Source organism: Vanellus vanellus, assembly GCF_965231255.1.
Source record: "Vanellus vanellus genome assembly, chromosome: 1".
Lineage (NCBI taxonomy): Eukaryota > Metazoa > Chordata > Aves > Charadriiformes > Charadriidae > Vanellus > Vanellus vanellus.
Genome location: NC_138905.1, coordinates 90,755,852 through 90,778,483, shown reverse-complemented (window position 1 = coordinate 90,778,483; position 22,632 = coordinate 90,755,852). Strand labels below are relative to the sequence as shown.

The 22,632-nt window shown below is 41.6% G+C and overlaps 1 protein-coding gene across 2 annotated transcripts in view; it reads right to left on the bottom strand.

Moving 5' to 3' along the window:
- Window positions 1-21,855, bottom strand: part of GSK3B (glycogen synthase kinase 3 beta) — a 154,361-nt gene extending 132,506 nt beyond the window's left edge. Inside the window, exon 1 of one of the 2 annotated variants that reach the window (XM_082498501.1) lies at window positions 20,539-21,855. In XM_082498501.1, the coding sequence (XP_082354627.1) occupies window positions 20,539-20,626 (88 nt within the window). In that variant the 5' untranslated portion in view covers window positions 20,627-21,855. The remainder of the gene's footprint in view (window positions 1-20,538) is intronic. The other variant, XM_082498502.1, reaches the window with a different exon arrangement.
- Window positions 21,856-22,632: the final 777 nt, after the last annotated feature.

Sequence of the window (22,632 nt, the reverse complement as noted above, 5' to 3'; positions counted from 1 at the left end):
AATGTTTAATTTTCATTTACATATTCAAGACAGATACAGGTAAGACAACCTCAATTCCTCTTTCTGGACCCACCAGCAGGAAACGTGCTAGCCACTAGAGGAAACAAAGGAGAGGCACGGTTGGCCACACACAAAATTCACATGCAACGTCTTACACTTTTCTTATAACTGTGGTTATTTTATGGCCTCACTACAAGGTGGAATATCACTCTCGATATATGCAGCGACTTACATGTCTCGGCACCTCAGATTCCACCTGCAGAACTGGTGAACTAACTCGTATTCAAGTTCAAAACCCGATGGTTCTACATCAAAAAGGCTACGTATTTTGGTTTCATGAAAAAAAAAAAAAACAAAACACCAAAAAAATCCCACACCACAACAAACAAATAAGTCTTATTTAAGCCAGGGTTTAGAACTACAAGCCTGTTTACATTCATTTATAAACTGTATGTATGTGACAGCACTGGAAGAGGCTGACACCTCATAGCCAGAAGACATGACTTGCCAGGCTTTCAAGAAGTGGAAGGGTTGTGCCAAGACTTGAGCACGCTTCTTCTAAACCCTGAAGTGATCAAGCTACCAAATACTGAGGAAGCTACTCCAAGTGAACAAGTGGTTATTTTGTAAATACAATTAAATTTTAGTGCCTGCTGCATTAAAGCTTCACAACAACCAAGAGCAGCAGAAACGCCCTCAAAGAGCTTATTAAACTGGTACTTAATTTTTAAGTATCACAATTTAATTTTATCTGCTAAAAACAAAGTGCACGCACACTCTGGACTGCTTGATAAGAACAAGAAAGCATGTTATTTTCATGGAAGAGACATCTTCAGCAAGAGCTCAGTGTGCTGAAGGTAGGTCTAGGTATATCTGGTAGGATCCTGTAGGATGTCTCTATTTCAGCAACAAGTAACAATGTCACCAGACTGGTTAAGGCATAAAGCTCAACTGTCCAAGGACAACTTACTCCATGTAACTGAAAGAATGTAACAGCAACCAAAAAAAAAAAAAATTTCCCTGTAATGATTCCCTTTAAAGCTGTACTTACCCATTTAAGATACATCAGTTGGAAGAAAAAAAAAAACACCACAAGAGTTCAGTTAAAATGTGCAATGCAGAAGAACCATGGTGGGAGACTCAACAGGGAGAAGAGATACTTTAAGAAAACTGGCACACCTCAACAGTACATTAAAAATAAACAAGCCATGATAAGCAGACACTTCCATGCACTTTTATCAAAGTCCAACAGGACTTGAAATAAGCAAAAGTTTAGAAAGTCATGATCCAAATAAAAGCTCATCAAGGCTACCTATGCTTGGAAACATAGAACAAACTGTACTGATGTTTTACTACTTGATTAGATTTAACCCCCTGTCAAAGTGAAGTGGGTTTTGGGTATACATGATGCTGAACCTCCTCACTTGCAGAAGCATTAGAAAACAAATTTTCATAATCAAAACACATTCAACACTAACAATCTTAACTTGTCCAAGATTTCTGCCTAACATCTTGAAATAAAAAGCTCTCAAGAAAAGGTTTTGCTCTTAGTAGGTCAGAGACTTGAGAACAGTAAGTGGAAATAGGTGTGTCATTCTGACCAAAATCAGTTTTGTTTTCAATTTATTTTTTCCTTCATAAAATCCTTTGAGAAAAGAGGTCAAGAAAATCAGAGAAAGAACTCTTCTATTCACACCTAAAATACAATGGTTTCACTAAAAGCAAGAAGAGGCACTTAATTTATTATTAAAAAAAAACCAAAACAAATGGAAGAGAAAACCGTATGGAGAGGTAAAATTGCACTGAAAACACAACTCAAGTAAGCCTATCTAGCTGCCTTCATTATAAGACTATTTTGTCAAGGATCTTCTGCACAAAACCTGATGTACTTTCTCCCTATTAAAAAAACTTCCAAAACTAAATATGACTTCTAAGTAAGTTCTCCCACATTCTTCTCAAATATATGAACTTTATACATAAATACTGTAAAACGCTGAATTTAAACATCCAAGCTGTCACGTTGATGGCTTACAGAAGATTGTTCTAACAGTATGTCCTGGTTTGAGGACAAACCCCTTTCCTCTCAAGGAATCCACAGAAATTTAACTGTACCTTAAGTTTTACAAGGCAAGGCATGTCTACAGTATTTTCAAATCAATTTGGTTTCCACGACATCTTAACATGTAGTACTAGCTTGAAGATTCTCTCATGTTGGGTACTACACCCAACTCCCCTCTAAATGTCAGACAATGCAACTTCAAAGCAGGCTACACAAATGGTGACAGCTAAAAGCAATTTAAACCCCAAGTGAAACATAATTCATGGTGCAATGCTCATTCAGTCTCTGAGCTTGGATTACAATCAGAACATTGGTAGTTACGAACTTCAAAATAAGAAGAGGATTCCCCTAAATAGTCTGTGAACATTCCTAATATGGCAACAACAAAAAACCATTAATGCCACTTAAAGAATGATAGAAAAATTGGACAAACTAGACAAATTCAATACAGGGTAGAGTTTCTTTTACTTCTTTTCTCCTCACAGAAAACATTCAGGAAAAAAAGTATCTAGACAAAATGCTTTTTTGCACCAGTCTCAAATCTTAAACAGGAGAGAAACTGGAAAACAAGTCTGCTGGTATAGAGAATTCCTAAACCCAATGCAAGTCAAGACAACTCAACATCTGATAAAGTTACATGGCTGTTCTAGTTACTACTACCCACAAAGAAATGTTCCATACACATTCACGAACAACTAAATTAGTATGTTTCTATTTATTCATTTTAGCTTTATTCCAGTCACTTTAGCGGTCTGGATGAAGGCACACAACTGTTCTTTAACAAGAACAACCAAGGCATTCTCTTCAAGCCACAACAAAGGATGACTCCATATATGCCAGAACGTCCCCCTCAGCATTGGTGAAGTTGGGTTTTTTGAGGGTTTTGTTGGTGGCATTTTAAAATCATGAAAGCCTCTCAGTTTTAACTTCCCATATGAGAAAGCAGAATACATAATAAGCGGAAAAATTAAAAGGATCTCTTAGGTCAAGTCCAACTTCTTCCTACTGAAGGAAACTATATTGTACAGCCCTGAGCAGGTACTCAACCAAAGTAAGTCTTTAAGGTGCTTACCTTTTCTTGAGAAAAGCTGTTCTAAAAATATCTTTGGGTGGGGAGACCAGAAGATAGGGATTTTTAAGATTTTTAAGACAGAAAATACATCCTTTTATAACTTCAGTGTCCTTGTTTTTACAAAAGCATTGTACTTGAGGGAAGTAAAAGCAACAATTAAACTCATGTTTGCTCACTCTGCCCTCAAAGTATTTACAAAGAAAAAAAAAAAATACAATCAACATCCTCCCTGACTATTTTGCTAAAGTTAAAACAAATATCATCAGTTTCACTTCAAGATTTGCCTTTCCTATGATAAACCTGGCTTGTGCTTCAGACTGAATTCCCTTTTTGCAGAGCCCAAGTGATCAGATGGGCACACAGTACTTCACATGTGGCTTCAGCAGCAGCAATGACAGCTCCGCTCATTTCCCTGTCTCCACTGGAGTCCACTACCCAGAATCACTTACCACATTTACAGCTATATTGTTCAGATGTCCCAGTCATACCAACATCCTCGTGCAAAACCTTGTCTGTGCACATTTCCAAATGATAGGCTTCCAACATAGAAGCTTTCCACATTACAGCACGATATTTCCAAGATGCTTGTATTCATGGCCACTGAAATATTCCTGTACATTATTCTACTCTTGTATTAAAGAAAATAAGAATTTGTCCCATGTTAAGAGTATTTAAGAAGAGAAAAGGCAAGATGCACCAAAATAAGAAGTGTATAAATTTTACTGCTATTACTCAGATTTTCTTGAATGACTTTAGGCTTCACATTCTCTTCCCACTGGCAGGAGTTTGAAGAGCGGTACAATGAAGTATTTCTCCTTCACTCACAGCCAAGGCAACTGTTCTCCCCTATAAACAAGCAGTGCTTTTGCATACACTGCATGACTTAATTAGCACACTTAACTAAAAACTTCGCAGCTGGATCCACTGATCTGCACATCAGTCCAAATCTGGAAACTTAGCCCATTTACATATGCTTCTACCACCACCTCCTAAAAGCTCCGAATGCCAGTATCAAAAAAGTTCTGAAACATTTAAAAAAAAAACACACCCATATTTAAGACATTAGTAGGATCTGAAACTTCAAATTATTATTGCTTTCTTTTTTAATCCAAAGGTGCATTGCTGTGTTCTTTAAACCAGACCCATTTTCAAGTTTGCCATTCTACTTACTCTTTTCCCTTAAAAAAGATATGTGAAGTTACTAATAATTTGAAAAATATGGAAGAGAAGGAACAAGTACTTCTCTCCAATTTTTCTTCTCCATGAGAAAGTTCCTTCAAGAGTAAGAATTGCATTAACTTACAATTTCAGTTAGCATACCAACTGTCTGATACTTATCCAATACATCCCAAAATAAAAAACAAGCTCAGGGAAGAGAGGGGATTTTTAAAATTATTTATTTTAAAGCCTCATCCATTTTCAGAAAACTCAATGAATCTAAACAATACCAATAAGCAAAAAAGGCCACTTGATTAGGCTCTACCTTACTTCTTTCCTAGCAGCCATTTCTGATGCCAGCTTTTTCTGTTGACTTCTTGTCACCATCACAGCATTGAAGCTGAAGAATGTCAACAGAAGCGCCCTAGTCTATCACAGCTATCAACATGAAAGAGGAACGAGTTTTCCACAATACCTAAGTTGTAAACTCTTCCATCATTCAGATGACAGCTGCAGACAAAAAAAGAACTGTACACCCTGACAGTCGAAGCCATCTAAGAGATGGACTATTTTGTGCATGTCAAATTCAGAGTAAACACTAAGCACAGCCTTAAGCAACGCACTGCCTAGAGAAGTACAACAGTCTCCAGCAAGATCCTCTCTTACAGCTAACGGTCCGGTCCTTTCATCAGCCAAAGATTTAAAAGGGAACAAATAAAAGGCATTCTGGACTATCACTGTACCTTAGGAGGACTTTGGCATAAGGCTTCAGGGTTATCATTTCTTCTTTCTCATTCGAGTAGATTAGAAGGGAAAAAAATAAATTTGACATTTATCTGTTTCTGCTTATTCAAAATAACTTGGAATATGGAAACCAGGCATCAACAGGATTTTACAAAACCAAATTATAATTTTAAAAGAAGTCATATTAACAGTAGTTCAGGATTCCAGCCTTCTACAGTAACCTCACATATACACTAAATAAGACTGTAGCTTTGAGAGGCATGGAAAAAGCAGCATTTATTTAGTTCTAGTCAAAGTTTCCGCACCAAATAGCAAACCACATACCAGTACAGATGATAATTTTTGTTCTAGAGTATTTTTACAGTTTCTCATGTGAGAACTCTAGACTTAAGTTTCACACATCCCTCTTACTTGTATGTCAAAAAGCTAGGTATAAGTCAATTAAAATTCCTAAAAAAATTGAAGAAAAAAAAAAGAAGTGACAAAGCAATGCTTTGATTTTCAAGCTCCACATCAAATCTTTGACCTTTGAACCACAGCACTAATAAAATGAAAAGAATATATCTATGTACACTCCACAGATGTAAAAGAACAAGAATTTACTTTCTTCCTTGGCTCGTATTCTATGCAACATCTGGTTTCTACACACAATCTTCAGACATTTGCCCATTCATTAAATAAAAACTAAAGTGACTACTGTGAATAGACAGTTATGTATTAAGAAATTATTATTTTTCATGCACTGCCATTATACAGTATAAGTAAATTATTTTGGTGTAAGTTCTTTTGGGCAGACATCCTCTATCATAAGCTTGGTACTTACACAGCTACTGCAATATGGTCCTGGTCTAAACTTGAAGCTCTGAGCAGTTATTCACTTGCACCAAATTCTTTTGTGTTGAAGTAAAAACCACAAGATCAAAAACTGAAGGAAAGTATTGTTTTTCTCAGGACCCACACGAAGCGAGCTCTAGAGATCCCCCAAAGAAAGTTTGTGGTTCTCAACTGCAGTACAGGACTACCAAGCTAGAGCAAGCTTTCATCTGAACAGCACTTAACACCAAAAAAACAAAATTCAGAGCTGATTTAAATCTCTAACTAAAAATACAGACTCTCCAACCATACTAAGATTTTCCAAATACAGTACATTTACCTAAACTCCAAGACTAAGGAAGTTCATTCAGACTAGATACAAGAAAGAAATCTTTATGATGAGGCTGGTGAAACACTGGAACAGGTTGCCCAGAGAGGCGGTAGATGCACCATCCCTGGAAACATTCAAGGTCAGGTTGGTCAGGGCTCTTGGGCAACCTCATCTAGTTGAAGATATTCCTGCTTACTGCAGGGGGGTTGGACTAAATGATGTTTAAAGGCCCCTTTCAACCCAAACTATTCTATGATTCTTTCAAAATCAGAGCTACATGCCAAAGCTAGGACAAGCCAACTGCATATGCGAAATTCCCAGACTGAAGCTAACCTCTCTAAGATAATCTATCTAGCTTTTAAGTGTTAAAGCTGTGGCCAGTTTCACAGATCCTCATCTTCACATCCAGTAACTGCCAGCAAGCTGACAGTAGCATGAGTCTACTTCATACCAAGGGGAGAAGAACAGGATCAGTGCACTATAACTGAAATTCATGCCAAGACCATGCAAAAATAACCAGAATGACAGAAAATAATACCATAAGGGACCACATGCTGTCTTAATTAAAACCTCTCCAAACTTCTATATATAAACTACCTGGTAAGCTTCTTCATTTTTAAAACAACCACTGCTGGGAATCTGACAGTCTTCCTAATCTATTCCAGTGCTCCTGTTGTTCTTGCAAGTTGACTCAATTAACTTAAAGCATGTTTGCTACAGTTTAAGTTCACAAATTGTTTCATTTCCAGTGGAGAAGACAACAGCTTAGTCTTTTCTTTCCAGCTATCTTTAACATATTTAGAGAACATTATCAAAAGAAATCTCCCTTCAGTCTTCTCTAAAAGAAAACATCCAAAGTGCTTTCAGCTTTCCCTTAGAGCACATTTTCTGGATCTCTGACCATTCCACTTTGCCTGCAACTACTCTTCTCCCAGTACAATACCAAGACTAGGTGCTGCACTTTGTTAGACTTATTAGCATGCCAAGAAGTGAGAAGGCTAACTTAATGTATTTTACATGACATTCCTGTTAATACATTCAGTAAAAATATAATCAGTTGATTCACGCCCACTGTGCAAACATCTAACTTCCGATTTTACCCTGCAGTTCTCCTGCCTTCCCAGTTATCCCCCACCCTGTTATCTGCATAGCCAAGTCTTACTGAACACTAATAGACTTCATCTGCCCCTGCTAAATTTCATCCTACTTAGGTACCACTGCCTTGTCAAGATCATTTTAAACACATGCTCCTTAGTCCTTGGAACACTTCTGAAAGAAATGCAATCCGCAAGTCTAGAAAGTTTACTCAGATCAGCTGCAAAAAACTTACTACTACACTTAAAACTCTGCAGACCCCCCTCAACCCACCCTTCTAGTTTGACCACAAGTCCTGACTAACTTCAAAGGAACATTTATTTTAGAATGGCTGCAGAACCTTCTTAGACAAACAAAAGCCTAAGTTTCTGCCAGTATATATAAAATAGTTAACAGTGTGAAAGTTAACTTTTACAGTTAAAAAAGCACAGACAATATAAAGACATTTCATTTGTAATAACAGACATACTGGGTCAGATCAAGGCATTGTCTAATGCACTTTTTTTCCTGTCTTCGAGAGCAGCCATAAGCAAACACCCAAAGAATAACACCACAGCAATTAACAGGAGGTATGCATACAGACGTACGCCTTAAATTACATATACACATATGCCATATATTTTAAGCACATTCAGTAGCTTTACCTAACAATAAATTATGTCATTCTTCAGCACTGCATCTTGTTGCCTATGTCTAACATCAGTTTATGGGAACAAAGAGCTCTCAGCTGCATAAAGCCAAAAAAATGGAAATTATGCTGTGACTGAACTACGGGAGGAAGAAATTAACAGTATTCTATAAAAGTACATATTTAAAGTCTTTAGTGGATGGTGTGTTTTTAAACAAGCACTTTCATGCCACACAGTCAACTTCATTTACCAGCAGGTTCCGTGGCTGATCTCCTTTTAAGAGATTTCAGTTATGTGGTCTGCATATCCTTTTCTTCAAAGAACAGCCACAGGGTGGGTCACTTTGTAAGAATCTGAAGAGTACCATATTTTTTAAAGGGCAGTTTCAAATAACTTCTAGAGGATTTCAGCTATTTCTCTTTTAATAGCACAAAGGAATTTTTTTTTTCTTAAGACTATGCCAAGATGAAGCAAAAGTGATTCATAACTGCACCAGCCTACCTTCCTGTGTTCTACAGAAGAAAATACACTCTTGAACTTTCAGTAGCAGCACCGATTCTCAAGTCAGATCATCCAACTTCCAATATGTTACTATAGTTCAGCCCCATTTTTCACACCATTTGAATAGTTATACGTTATATAGTCTATCTCAGGATATGCAAAGAGGTCCATTTTACAAAGGAGAACATTTCACATATAATTTACAAATCTAGTAGAATGCTAGTATTATTGCATTAGTTCTTTGTATTTTCATTTAAAAAAGAGGGAAGGGTACTATGAGGTAGTTGTGTGTTTAATGACTTACCTTCCACACAAGCCCAAAACCTAGTAATACATATGGCACAGCTGATTCCACACACAGAATAACTCCATACAACAGGGCTGAAGAAAGTGGTAAGAAACAACAGTGGTCAAATAATCAACACCTGACTCACTGCATGCTTTTTAAGTATCAGTAGGTTTCATATCAATACAGACGGAAGGAAAAAGCAAAGTAAAACAGCACAAGAGAGGCCCAGAGCAATTCCAGGGATTTCAACAAACAAATCTCCAGTTCAGTAATGTCTGCTGTCTCCAGTGTCAGATGAAAGCTCATTATTCCTCTTCATCTGCAGACAAATTCCCCCCCCCTTTATTAACTATTTCTCCTGACAAAATCCTGGACATTATCTGAATTTTTAGAAAGAGTTGCTTTTGTTCTCTACTATACTTAGAAATAACAGGTTTTTCAAACATACTACAGTCATAAAAAATTGCACCGATAGTCTCAAAGCAAAAGCGTAATACCCTGTAATACAGCAGTCTTCTAGAAAGTCTAGTCCTCAGTGCCAACACTTTGTTCTCCTCATTGCATAAACACCCTGCATCAGTTCTACAATTTAATGGACTACCAATATATTTCTCATACACTTCTTCCTCATATTTCCCAGAAAAATATTTGGCATACTTGCACACCAGACAGAGATGCCACTCCTACTAGCCCTCCCCCCCAATTGCTTACTCCATTCACACAGACTCAAGGCATACCTGCAAAGTACTAGGTGAGGACTGCTCACCCCTGCAGATGAATTCATACACCAGCAAAGCCCAGTGCACCACGACTTTGGGACTTCACTAGAAGCACAACAGTGCACAAGAATGCTGGGAGAGGTGAAAGCGCCACAGTACAGAACACACCACGCTGCACACTAAGCATAAAGAGCTAAACCAAGTAAATTAAATTCTACATGTTACCAGTCTTCCCTGATACTCAAACAGGAATACCACGAGTAGCTTTGAAAGTAAATAGAAGCTGTTGTACTCATATTACTAAGGTGCAAAGAATGGTTCAATGTAATGCTTGAATTACCTAGTAAAAAAAGTCACAGAGATACTATAATTTCCTTAAACAAAAAGAAATATGTACATCTACTACAGGTGTAGGGTTACAATTGGTTTGCAGGGGTTTGGCGTTAGGTTTTTTTGCTTTTGCCATAATATCCATGGGTATTGAGTCCCAGTGTCCAGTACAGATTGTTATAGGTTCATGAAATAGAGCTACAAATACTTGCAAAACTTTTAAGTGTGTCTCAAGCCTCCCTCTATAGCAAAAAACCTTTAACCTCATTGAATGAAAATAAAGTCTTATTTTAAAGTCACACAGCGACTATGCCCTTACCTGAAAACTAACCTCTTAGGAGTTTTAAAAATACTCAATTTTATAGTTACATATGCACAAAAACCTTGAGCATTTCTCAAAGTCAGAAATCCCATTTCCTACCTTACCAGTATGTTCTTTAACAATTGGCTTGCTGACAACCTAAATGCAAAATCTACAACCAGAAGAGAAGTCTCCCATAGTTACAACACTCAAAGGGAAAAAGGCATTTAAAGTGATAGAATCAGCACATTAGGTTGCAATGCAGCTTCTTTCAGAACTCCCTTAGCAGCATCAAAATTAAATGTTAATTCTAGTGGGATAGGAGATTACCAAGTCACAGAACATATCATGTGAAATCAAATGAGAAACAGGTTCTCTATTTCTGACAAAACAATTATTGTTCAAGTATTAAAACGTTACTCCCAAGTTTGGTCTGCAGAAATGTAATTAGTCAACACAGATTTGGCACAACATTTTAAAGCAGTCTGTAAAGGCTTTAAAGCAGAAGCTCTAAAGCAAACCCCTTCACATGTGGTCTAGGTTTAAATTCCAGATCTCAGAAACCTAGATAATCTCCTCCCCTCCATATCATATTTCTGACAATATATATGTGTGTCTCTTTCTTTACAGTCACAAATACATGTAAAAAGTACTAAAGTAAAAAAAGCTGCTACAGGATAATTTATCATGATTTGTTCTCATCTGGAATCAACCGATTTTGACCTGGTCTGCCAGGAACCCCTTCCAGATTCCAGCTGCTCTTCAAAAAACAAACCGAAACAAAACAAAAAAAAAAAAAAAACAAACCAAAAGACAAAATAAACACCAAAAAAAACCCAACACAACCCACCCAAAACAATGCCCCCACAATATCCAAATAAACTAAAAGGCATATGTAGCTACTACATATTCTAAAGTAACTCTAGAAGAAATTTACAATTTGTAATTATGCCACCAGGTCAGAATGAAAATTAGGCTTTCACCAGATACTAGGAAATGTGGGCAGAGTCATTGTCTCAATATGACTATTTTTGAAGTAGCATAATTATGACAAGTTATGGGCACAGCACAAACATCTCTCCACTACTCCCTTTTAGAGCTGACCCACTATAATCAAATTTTACAGTCAATCATGAACTGCTCAAACATTACCAGTTAAAAAGTAATCAAATGTATTATAAAAAAAAAAAAAAAACAAAACCAACACAAAACACCACAGGCTATTGCATAAAGCCAAAGCATTGACACCACACAGAACATGCTGTTTGTTGGCTCACAAATATCTATACCTGCCTGCAAAATCCCACAGGCATTTCAAATATGCCACCTGGGAAAAGAGCCGCCATTCTCTTGCTGTCACAGATCCCAGCAATGTCCTTGTCAACTTCCATGGACACTGAAAGATAGTAACTCCAGCCGAAGAGAAGCTTTGGTCCACTGAAGTTGAGTCTAACACGAAAAAGAGCTTGTCTCTAGTACATTCACTAGTTGATCCACTAGAAAACGAAACCAGACAAACAGAAAAAAAAAAAACACCTAGCTTTCTATGGGCCTTTAAAGCATTTCCCCAAGACTCAAATCAACTCTGCAGTCCGTTGTAGTTACTAAAACATGTAATCCAAAATTAACAATTTTTGTAAGTGTATTTCAAAGTCTCTAAAACCGAAATTTGATCCGTAAGGTTTCTCTGTTCTCTATGAAACAGACAAAAAACATTAACTTGCAACTACTACACTGTAATGCAGTATACATACCCATAGCTCCCAAGCCAGTAGATACAATAATGAGTAAGACTGCAAGATTAGAAGCGAAATGGTCAACAGATACAATCTTCTCAAGGACAACATTATTTTCTACTTCTTTAGGTTTCAATTGAACAATTGTATATATAAAAAAAAAAAAAACACATCCCAGAAGCCTTATATCTACTTACCTGAAAAAAGTATGCCTTGCCAGAAAGTTTTTATTCTCTCAGCAAGGCACAAAACATTGTTTCTGATGCTGATACCCAACCTCCCACAAATGTGGGGAAATTCACTTATGGCTATGGACTTCATTCACAGCGATACAGATCTGTGCCAAACGATTCATGTTTACTTGGCCAATAACCAAATATTCTGTTTATTTAGGCTGATAAATTTGTGTCCCCTTCCTCCCTCTAGGAAACCCACTCATATAGGCCAATTCATTATGTTACTTTTTTTTTATAGATACTTAAGACAAATGAAGCACATGACAGATGGGACACAAATAATAATATAGGTTCTATGTAACTGTTTGCAGCAGAGTATGAATCAAGAAAAACAGATTGGTGCTATCAACTGCCACTAAATAGTTTTTCTTCTTTCTATACTGCAAGAAAAATCAAATTCTTCTCTGCAGCAACAGTCCCATTTTAGTTTATCTTTCTGCAAAACATATTCTTGGCCTGTCTGAAAATTAAACAATTGCCTGCATTCCTGGCAAAAGATACTTCTTTGAACTACAGGGCTTGTAGCCGACAAGAATTATATTCCTACTAAAAAAGTCAAAACAGACGATGTTCTACAGTTGTGGCTGTAAGAAGTCTGCCTTGGTTGGAAAAATTCAGCTGCTGCTTCCCTTCTGGTTATAACTTCAGAGCCAACACCCAACTTCTCTCTTTCTAAGTGCTCTGATCCAAAAACCTGTGGCAACTTTTGCTGCTACACTCAAACGCTTTATGCACGCACAGCAGCACAGTATTCCTGAGTCCCATACACCCTCTACAGCATTTACTTATCCAGTGGTATCAATCAGGAACGTGTTCCCTTTCTCTTTGGATCAGCAGGCCTCTTATTATGATCATCTACTGTCAGGCACTTGGCCTACTAACAGGTTTCTTCAAATGCACCCAACTGCCTGAAGAGACACATCAAGCAATGTAACTATACCACTACATATTCCTGTGATACACTATATTTGAGACACTTTCCAGATTCAAAATAAAAAATTTAAAAAATCAACAGAAGCTACCTAAACAAAGGAAAACTACTAGCAGCTATCTCTAAATAATTCAACTCAACCTTATCATAATACCAGCATAACGGTCATTCACTACTTCCAACATGACTATGTTGGTCATTATACCCTACAAAGGAAAAGACAGCCCTATTCAGATCTCTTACAAAAGTTACAAAACGGTATTTTTCTTAGCTGCAAACTCTTACTTACAAGCAAGCTAAAGTGGATTTCCTATGGCAGGCACCAAGGCCCTCTGCAACCCCACCGCGCTACTCCTTCAGCTAAATTGCCTCCATGTTACTGATGCAGAAACCTAGCAAATAATTAAGAAATTAATCACGTGGAAGATACTTGGAAACTCACTTTCACCCCAGTTAATATCAACTCCTTAGTCAACTGCATGTGCAGGAAGCACTGGTACTGATACTAAACTTACAGCACGTCAGCTGATGAGACTAAACCAGAAAATACTGGGTCTGCTGCTACGGAGAAGTGGCAACACTCTAGGCAAGGACTGGTGCCATTCCATCAGAAGAAGCTGCTGCTGTATGGCTTTTGTTTAAAAAAACCCTCAGTGCTTGACATTGACAAGCTATCTTACCACTTTCCTTTCTTCCCTTATAAGACAGACTAGGGTGAGAACACAAATTGCCTTAAATGCTTAGATCTGCTTCCCGTCTGCAAGAGATAAAAGTACAGAATGAACTGCTTTGCTTTATTTCCTTTTCTGAACAATAGAAAAATCATTTGTGCCAAGAGCACCTAATGAAAAGATTATCTGATAGCACTGAACATACAAGAAAAAAAAAAATCTCTGTCCACTTCTTTTAGAGGTACAGCAGTATGACTTCTGGGCATCCACATTTTTGACAACTCTCAGAGGGCGCTATAGAAATGCTTTCAGTAAGGTCTCCGATATGGATTTCTGTCGAAATCATCTCATCTCTCCCACTGCACAGACAGAACATCACACAGCAGCACTGTTAAGAGCATACAGGATCAAGTTGAACATGCACTGTCTCATGGACTACACCTAGACAATGGCCTCTCTCTCTCTACAGCATGGTAAGCCGATACCAATGGGGACAGAGCAGATTCTGAAGATTTGCTCAAAGCAGTTCTACCTACAGCACTTATCCAAATCAAGTTTGCAAAAGCTTCAGGTAGAGCTTCATTTTAGCCTTCTGTTTAACAAGATACAGCAGTGCTGACCAAGAACACCTCACCTGAGTGTGACTATGATGTTGCAGCCATTTCTCACACAGGTGTATCTTGCTACCATGTCTCACACCTTTCTCACCTTGAGGCCAGATTGCTGCAATGCACTCAATGCATGGCTATACTTTAAATCAATTAAAAAACATAAAGTGGCATAGACCATCACGCCTCCAAACTTGCATCTTCCCCAATGGCAGTATGCAGCACTTTGGCAATGATCTCCATCAGATGAGAAGTGACAAGGAGGTTCCTGGTTTTGCATCTAAAGAGAGAGGGTTTGACCTGTACAGCACTCTATGGGTTTGAGCCTTTATTTCTGAGGGAGTACCTTTTCTTGCCACATTGTAAAAGCTGTAATTAGCATTTATTTTCAATATACATAAAGAAGCATCTATTTCTGCAGCTTACTAAAGGAAGCACTGACAAGACAAAAATTTGGATTTTATAGGAACTAGGGTCAAAGAAAAATGAGGAGAGCTGCTTTGCAAGGCATTTAAACTTTCTATAAGCTCCTTTTCACAGCTGCTTGACTTTAAAAGTTTTGTTTTGTCTTTCAAGGCTGCACTGGGCTGATGCTCATTAAATTCAGAAATCAGCCAAGTAACAACACCAGCCATAGAGCTTCTGCAGGAGACAGCCGCTTTAGCACTTCCCACACTAGCTATGGTGACTAAAAGTCCTCAGAGTAAAGTTAATTTTTTTTTAACAAAAACAAAAGGGAGAGAACTCCAGAGAAATGCTGAAGTCTTAAGTCTATAGAAATTTCTGGAAACTCAAAAGTAACAGACCTTCCAATTTAAAACGGGACTCATCAAGTCATTCAAAATTACTCCAATAGCTTGAACCAAGAGGCTGCAAGTGTTCTCCAAACACCTTGCATATTATTAGCCAATGTGTTCAAATAACTAAAGGGTTTAGCATTAATTAATTTCAAAAAATGCAAGAGATGGTCACAGGACAAAGCTTTAGCCACAGGCTTTTTGCAGACACAGATACCTTGTAGACTTTGAGTCTTCCTCACACCATTCATCCATCCAGTTCAAGAAAGAGCATGGGGTGAGGGAGAAGCAATAGCTCACAAAATTGTAACATTATAAAGACCTGTGATAAGCAAACTAGATGCCAATATTGGAAAATCCTTGATGTTCTATCTAATAAAGCACTTAAATATATAATACACCAAAATCAAAGAACTCTGAGTTCTTGAGGGGCAGTAGAGGGAAACCCTGTGTGGTAGTCCTCAGCAATATATGCCAAAGAACTACTACTTTCCTTAGACCCCAAGAAAAAGATCGGAGTACATAAACCATTACTGCTTTGATACTTAGAAGGCCCTTATCAAGTTAATGGACAAAGCGATACAACAACTTCCAGAGCCAGGATGCATACAGGCAAGGAACATACTCCATGAGCCATATGGGTTTCCACAGCTGTGTAAATAGGTGAACAAGATGGTTAAAATATTGCTAAGAAATACAAAAGGTGAATCAAGTGATGATACAATAGGGGATCACCTCCAGGAAGCAGTGTAGGGAAGAGGAAATATGCAGAACAGTGATGGAGCAATAAAAAAAAAATTCAGGATAAACCCTCGTATGTCTTACAAGGAAAAAAAACAACATACCAAAACAACAAACAAGACTTAGGGGACACAGCAAAATAATTAATCAAATTATCATCTGACAGGTTCCATTGGCAGGCCTCACTTTTTTATTATTTTTCTGCTCAACTACCCCTAATGACATGAGTAAACAGAAAATAGTTTGGCAGTGTTAGAATTAAGTACAGCAGACAGCTGTTTTATTCCTTTTCAGATTGAAAGGCATGACTTTGAGGCACTATAGCATGAAACACTTTTCACTGTAGCACGCATAGTCATTAACTGACCCTGTTAGTGAAATTTTTTCCAAGTTTAGGCACGAGGAAAGCTGTTCACCCAACAGCAGCCAGGAAGCTGGACAGGGCTAGGATCAGTGATGGCCAGACACATAACACTCAGCAGGCTTCTGGAAGGGAGTGATCTTCCTCGCTCCAGCAAGGAGAGCAGGATGGGCGGCTTCCAGTTTCAGAAACCAATTAGGCAGAAACTGCTATCAAAGCAATAGATAGGGCCCTACCCTAACTGGGTTGAGAAACAGAAGGTGGCATTATCTCAATCCTTTTGCCAGTCTCAACAGCCCCGCTCATTCCTTCTCCCTGAAGTTGCCCAGAGTGCTCTTTTCCAAGGCTCTTCCTACACACCTACCTGGACACCACACAGTATAAAATTAAAATGTCACCTAGATGCTACATGCTACCTAAAAAGCAGTCACTTTTTTGTCCTGGCTTGTGGAATGGCTACAAACAAAGCAACAAACCCCCATTCCTTCATGAACCACTATTTAAAGAGATGTTACACTAACAAAAGATGCATCACACTCAAATGCCAGCAGTAGGACAGTGTGTGAACAGTACACAGCAATATAGGTTTACCAAGCTATTGTGCTTTTGGGAGATTATACAGTACAAACACCAGTGAATCTAAGAAGAAAAGAAAAACTTCAACAAAAAACAAGTTTGGCACCACTGTGACATTGTTCTAGAGAGTCCAAAATGAATTATTACAAGACTATCCTTTAGATTTTGCAATCAAGACTACGCGTACAAAATCAGAATTAGCTAAAGCAAATAAAATTGCCTTCCTCACCCTCCAAGTTAACAAATTCTGCATAAACAATTACATAGTCATGACACTCGCATATGGAAGAAAAAACCTCTTCACGGCAAACGTTAGCCATTACAATATTTACTGCAAACCAACAAGATAATTGGCTACAGCTACAATAGGCACTGCTGTCTACAAGGACTTGGTGTTACTTGAAACACTTATTTTCCAGAAGCTCAGGGAAGGAAAAAAAAAAAAAAAAAAAAAAGTAAATCAGTTCCACAGTCATTAGATGAAAATTCTCAAACTGCAAACTTCCAAGACTTCTATTTTTATACAGATATTTTTGGTCATGTGTTGCACGACTACCCTTTATATTTCAGGATTTTTGTCCCATTTGGGAAACAATGTACATCTGAAAGCAATGCAAGAACAACTAGGTGAAGAACAAAAGAAAGCTTCAAGCTCATACCTCTTCTCTTATACTATAACCAGCAGGTTGATAGTATCAGCAAGTGGAAAGCTGGAAGCTCAGCTCCCTCCTGTTGAGGGACAGACTCAACACAAGGAGTATACACATTTTGGGTTTGTTTTTTTTTTTGTGCAGGGAAAGCCTACAAACCCAGCAATACAGACTTGCACAAAGAACAACCTACTTGAGAACTACTTCATTGTAGAAATCCATATGGTGGGGTGGAAAGAATAGTGGAGTGATTTCAAAACCACCATAATACAAATAGAGAAATAAAAAACAGATTTCAGAAGCTATTCTTGATACTGATATGGCCTGAGATACAAGAAGGCCGCAGGGTTCCTACTTTTGCAGAAATGTTAAAACCTTTATAAGTCTATTACAGAGCAATGACAGCAGCGTGCATGAGAAGTCATCCTTCCCAACAGCCAGAGGAGAAGCAGCTGTTGGTAACCTCCCATTCTTTCATTAAAGGCTCAGGCTTCCTTACCAACTTTTGGGAATAAATCTCATAAATTAAGTCAAATAAATTACACAGGGAAGAAATGAAAAATCCTTGCTCACTCCTTCTCCCCCATACACCGTGGGGAGAAGAACAACCACTGTACGGTTCTAGTACTGCTCTAATCTGATCTACTGATCAGTGAGCCCTCTTCCACTACTTTATCAATCCTTTCCTCATCGCTTGGATCCATCCTTCCTAGATAACTGTTGCAGTGCTAAGCCAGGAGCAGCAATAGCTGCAGAGACACCAGAACAAGAGTGATTTCATCATTTAATTTCAATGCTACTCCAGGCTTACAAATAAAAGCAAAAAGGCTGACATCAAACAAGTCAGGTTTTGCTCCCTGATGACTCAGAAAAAGACCTGCACCAAGACAGAGGTACTAAAGATGTCCAAGCAACTCAGAAGATACCAATCCATCCATTTTTGCCTACCTCACAAACACTCTTTTGTCCCAGCTTTCACTCGAAACGGCTCAGAATGTAACTATGTATCAGCCTGTAAGTATATAGCAAAATGAGAGCCAAACAAACTCACTATAAAGTGATTCACCCCACCCACCCCCCCTCAAGAACTCAACACTGGTAATAGATAACTTTCTACATCAAGCCATAAAATGCTACCAAAATTCATGAGAACCAGAAAAAACCCTTTTTGACACCCAAGAATTTTTCTCTCTTACAAAGAAAAAAAAAAGTTAACTTCCTAGACTGTCTTACATGGCTGGATTAACTGAAAATATAAACTGCACTTCCCACAGAGTCCTTGTATGTAGTTCTCTTGCTTTGTTCTGACATTTTTTTCCAGATGGCAGAAGGACCAGGGACACATGACTAGAGCGACTGTGGGGGTTATCACAAGTGCATGTGCTTTACGCTACGGCCTTTGTTTCTCCCTCAGTGTTATACACTTGGGATTGAATCATATTTGCAAACTTGTTAGTCTGCATCAGTTAGCACCCTCTTCACAGGCAAGCATCTGTCTAGTCTTTGACCTCAAATAAATGGGAAAGGAGCATCAATGACCTTTCAAGAATCAAGCTGTAGAGCTAGAACAAGGCAAATTTAGTTGCTGAGCATGACAGGTCTAGGTCTCTCTTGGTTTAGACAGCCACCTGCAGAAATACTGATCAAGAAGACCTGCTTCCTATTCCACACGCGCATAAAGTAAATCAATAAATTAAAATGGAGTCACCCACAGTTTTTCTCCACACAAATCAAGAATCCGTAAAAAATTCCAATGCTAGACCTGATCAAACATACACTCTTCTGTTGCTAATATGGGTTAACTGCCCCCATGTTTTCTGAAGCACTGCAGGCACGCTGATCATGCAGATACAAGGTAGACTACGGACCCCAAGCCCAATGCTCTCTTCAAGGTTTCAACCGCAGTGGAAGACATTTCAGTGCAGAAAAACGTCAGAATTTCTGATCTGTCAAAAACGTCATAATCTTATAGCGCTTTGAAGTGAAATGCATAAAATAATATGATATACGCACGCATGCACACACAGAGCCATACCAGGTGTGGCTGTACGCAAGTATCAAATAGATCAATTGAATGGTAATGCATATCAAGCATTCCAGGTCCCATAAAGATGCCACCCTGTGTTTCCCTAAGAAAAAGGAAAATATCTCTGAAAACTATGCTATTAATATGAATCTGGAAGATTCAATTCAGATTAGTTGTTAATATGAACATATTCAAATCAGGAGTTATGAAATTCCCTCTTATAAACGTATAGCCAATCTTTAGGGATTCATAACAGGGCCTTTTTCCATTCGCACTGTGCATTTGTCCAGATTTAATACATATTTTTAATTCACATAAACTAGTCAATTCCACAAGCTAGAATATGAAGGATGGGCACATATTAAACACAATTTCCAACATGCCTGTGCAGAATAAAGCACAGGCCTCATTCTTAAAAATATTCCTCAGATCAGAAAGCTGGAAAAGGCACACCAAGCTTGAAATAACTATTCCATAGCCTCACATGTCAAAATAACCATTTTCTTATCCCCTCTATTGAGCATTTTACCAGAGCCTGGAGGATATTAGAGACACCTTTTGTAAGCCCCCCTCCCCCTCTTTTTTTTTTTTTTTTTTTTTTTTTTTTTTAATGGGCTGGACTAAAAGGTGCTCACACCCGATCTACGGGTGCATGGAAAAACCTTCCAAGCTCCCTCTCTCCTTCAGAGCCAGGAGCGCTTAAAAAACACATAATGAACGTGAATGTCACGGCCATACCTGCGCGCCCGCAATTCGTTTCCTCCTTTCGAGGGGGAAATAAGAAGGAAATACAGGCTGTGGATCTCCCAATCCGCTTCACAAAGGGGGGGGGGGGGCTTTTTAATTAGCCAAAAAGGCCGCCTACAACGCTGGCAGCGATCGGAGGCTAAGCAAAAGGACAAACCAACCGGCAATTCTTTTTTATTTGGTCCAACAGGCCCCAAACGAATCGGCGGCGTGCGCCTATTCAAGGTTAATGGAGGGGGGGATGGAGGGGGGGGGGGAAGGGGAGAGAAAGGGAGCCGGGGCCGCTCGGGCCGGGCTCCCGCCCGCCGCCTCACCGCCCCGGCGGAGAGCGGGGGGGGGGGGAAGCCCCAGCAGGGCCAGACAGACAGACACCCACCCCACCACAACCACCCCCGCGCAGGGCGGCAGGATACTCACGGCTAACTTTCATGCTGCCGAAGGCCGAGGGCTGCTGCACCGGCTTGCAGCTCTCCGCGAAGGAGGTGGTCCTGGGCCGCCCGGACATGGTCTCCCGCTCCTGCTCTGCCCCGATCACCTCTCTCTTCCTGCCTTCCCCCTCCGCCTCGCCCCGGCGGCTCGGCGGGCCCGCCTGCCGCTCCCTCGGCTCGCTCAGCTGCAGGAGACGGGCGGGACGCGCCACATGAAACGCCGGGACCCCCCTTCCCCCCCCCCCCGGGGAAGCCCCCTCCCCTCTCGGTCTCTGTCGCGCTCTTCGCCCGGCGGCGGCGGCGGCTGCTGCTGCTTCTTCCTCCTCCTCCTCACGCCGCCCGTTTCTCACAAAACCATCCTTCCCGACAGCGCCGGTGGGTCCGAGAGCCGCCTCCGCCCAGTCCGCAGCCCCCCCCGGCGCCGCTCCCGCTCCTGCCCCCGGCCGCGAGCGAGGGGGGTTTGCTAGGCCTCGCTGCCCCCACCCTGGGCGCCAGTCACATGGGGCGGAGGCTCACGGCCCGGCTCCTCCGATCCCGTCGCCGGGTTTCTTTTTTGGTTTTGTTGTTCTTTTTTTCTTCTTTTTCTTCCTCCTCTTTCTTCCCCCTCCCCTCTCCTCTCCTTCCCCCTCGCCTCTGAGGGAGGCGGCAGGGAACGGGACTATTTTTTCCCCGGCGGAGGGGTCTCGGGGCTCCCGGATCCGCCGACAGGAGGTGATGCGGTCCGCTCGCAAGAGGATCCGGCAGGGGCGGTGGGATCCGCGGCGGGCGGAGTAGGGGTGAAGCGGCCCGGGCGGCCTTGCTCGCTCTCTCGCTAAGGCTTCTCAGTGCAGCGCTGAGGCGGCGGCTTCGGTGCGGCTCCTCATTGCGCCCGCAGGGGCAGCTGGCGGCGGCTCAGGCTGGGGAAGCTGCACTGCGGACGGCGGCCGACGGCGGCGGCGCAGGCCATGACAACGGTGGCGGCGGCGGCTCCCCGGCTCCTCCTCAGCCGGCTTCAGAGCGCGGGCGGCGGCGGTTGTTGCTGTTGCTTCCCCGGGCGTCCAAGGCACATGGGACTCGCCCGCCCAGCTGGAGCCTCCTGCCGCTCCCTCCCGGCGCCGGCTGCCTCCCGCCGGGCCCCCCTCCCCGTTTCTGCCGATCAGTCCCTTTGTCCCTGCTGCTGCCTCTCCGCTGCGTGCCGGGCTCCTGCTGCTGCGCTGTGTGTGTGCGCCGAAGCCGCGCAGCCGCCTATGCCTGTCACCGCCCTACGCTGCAGAACGGCCCTAAGCACCTTCTGTGAATACCCAGCCGAAGAGCCCGACGCACTCGTTAGCCTCCGGCCCGAGGCTCCTACGGAAACACCCGAGCCGCCTCGGGACCAATCCCGAGGCCGTTACAGAAACGCCCGTAACGGGTCGTAACCAATCACGAAGTCACGGCGGGAGCAGCCGAGTCTATCCGAAGCGAAACGGCGACCCAATAGGAAAACGCTGCCACCGCCCTAGCAGCGCCGTCGGCGAGCCAATAGGAAGGAGCCCTCTCTTCCGGATATTACCGGGCCAACCCGAAGAGAGCCGAAGCGGGAGAGCCAATGGGAGGGCGCGCTTCCCCTGTCACACAGCCCTGGTACGGTTTCAAGCCGCAGCCCGAGGCGGAGAAACGGGCGTGGGCCGCGATTGGCTTCCCCCGCCGGAGCGCTTCGATTGGCTGGCGGCGATGAGGCGGCCCGACGACGCATCCCCCCTCTCCTCTACCCACCAATCCTGAAACCCGCGGCCGCGAGCAGCACCCGCTCCCGTTGGGGCACGGCCGCTCACCTTTATGACCTCACCGGGCGCGCAGGGCGGGGCCGGAGGGGAGCGCGCATGCTCAGTGCGGCGCGAAGGGCGAGCCCGAGGGCACAGGGCGGCAACCTTCGGGCCCGCCGTTCGCGCCTGAGGAGTGGCTGCCGGCGCCCCTCAGGCTCTGCCCGCCCCGCGGAGACGGCTCCGAGGCCGGGCCCAGCGTGAGGCGAGGCCGGTTGGGCAGCGCAGCGCAGAGCCGAGCCGAGCCGAGGGAGTGGCGCCACAGGCAGCCCCGAAATAATGGGGGGTTTGTGCCTAAAACC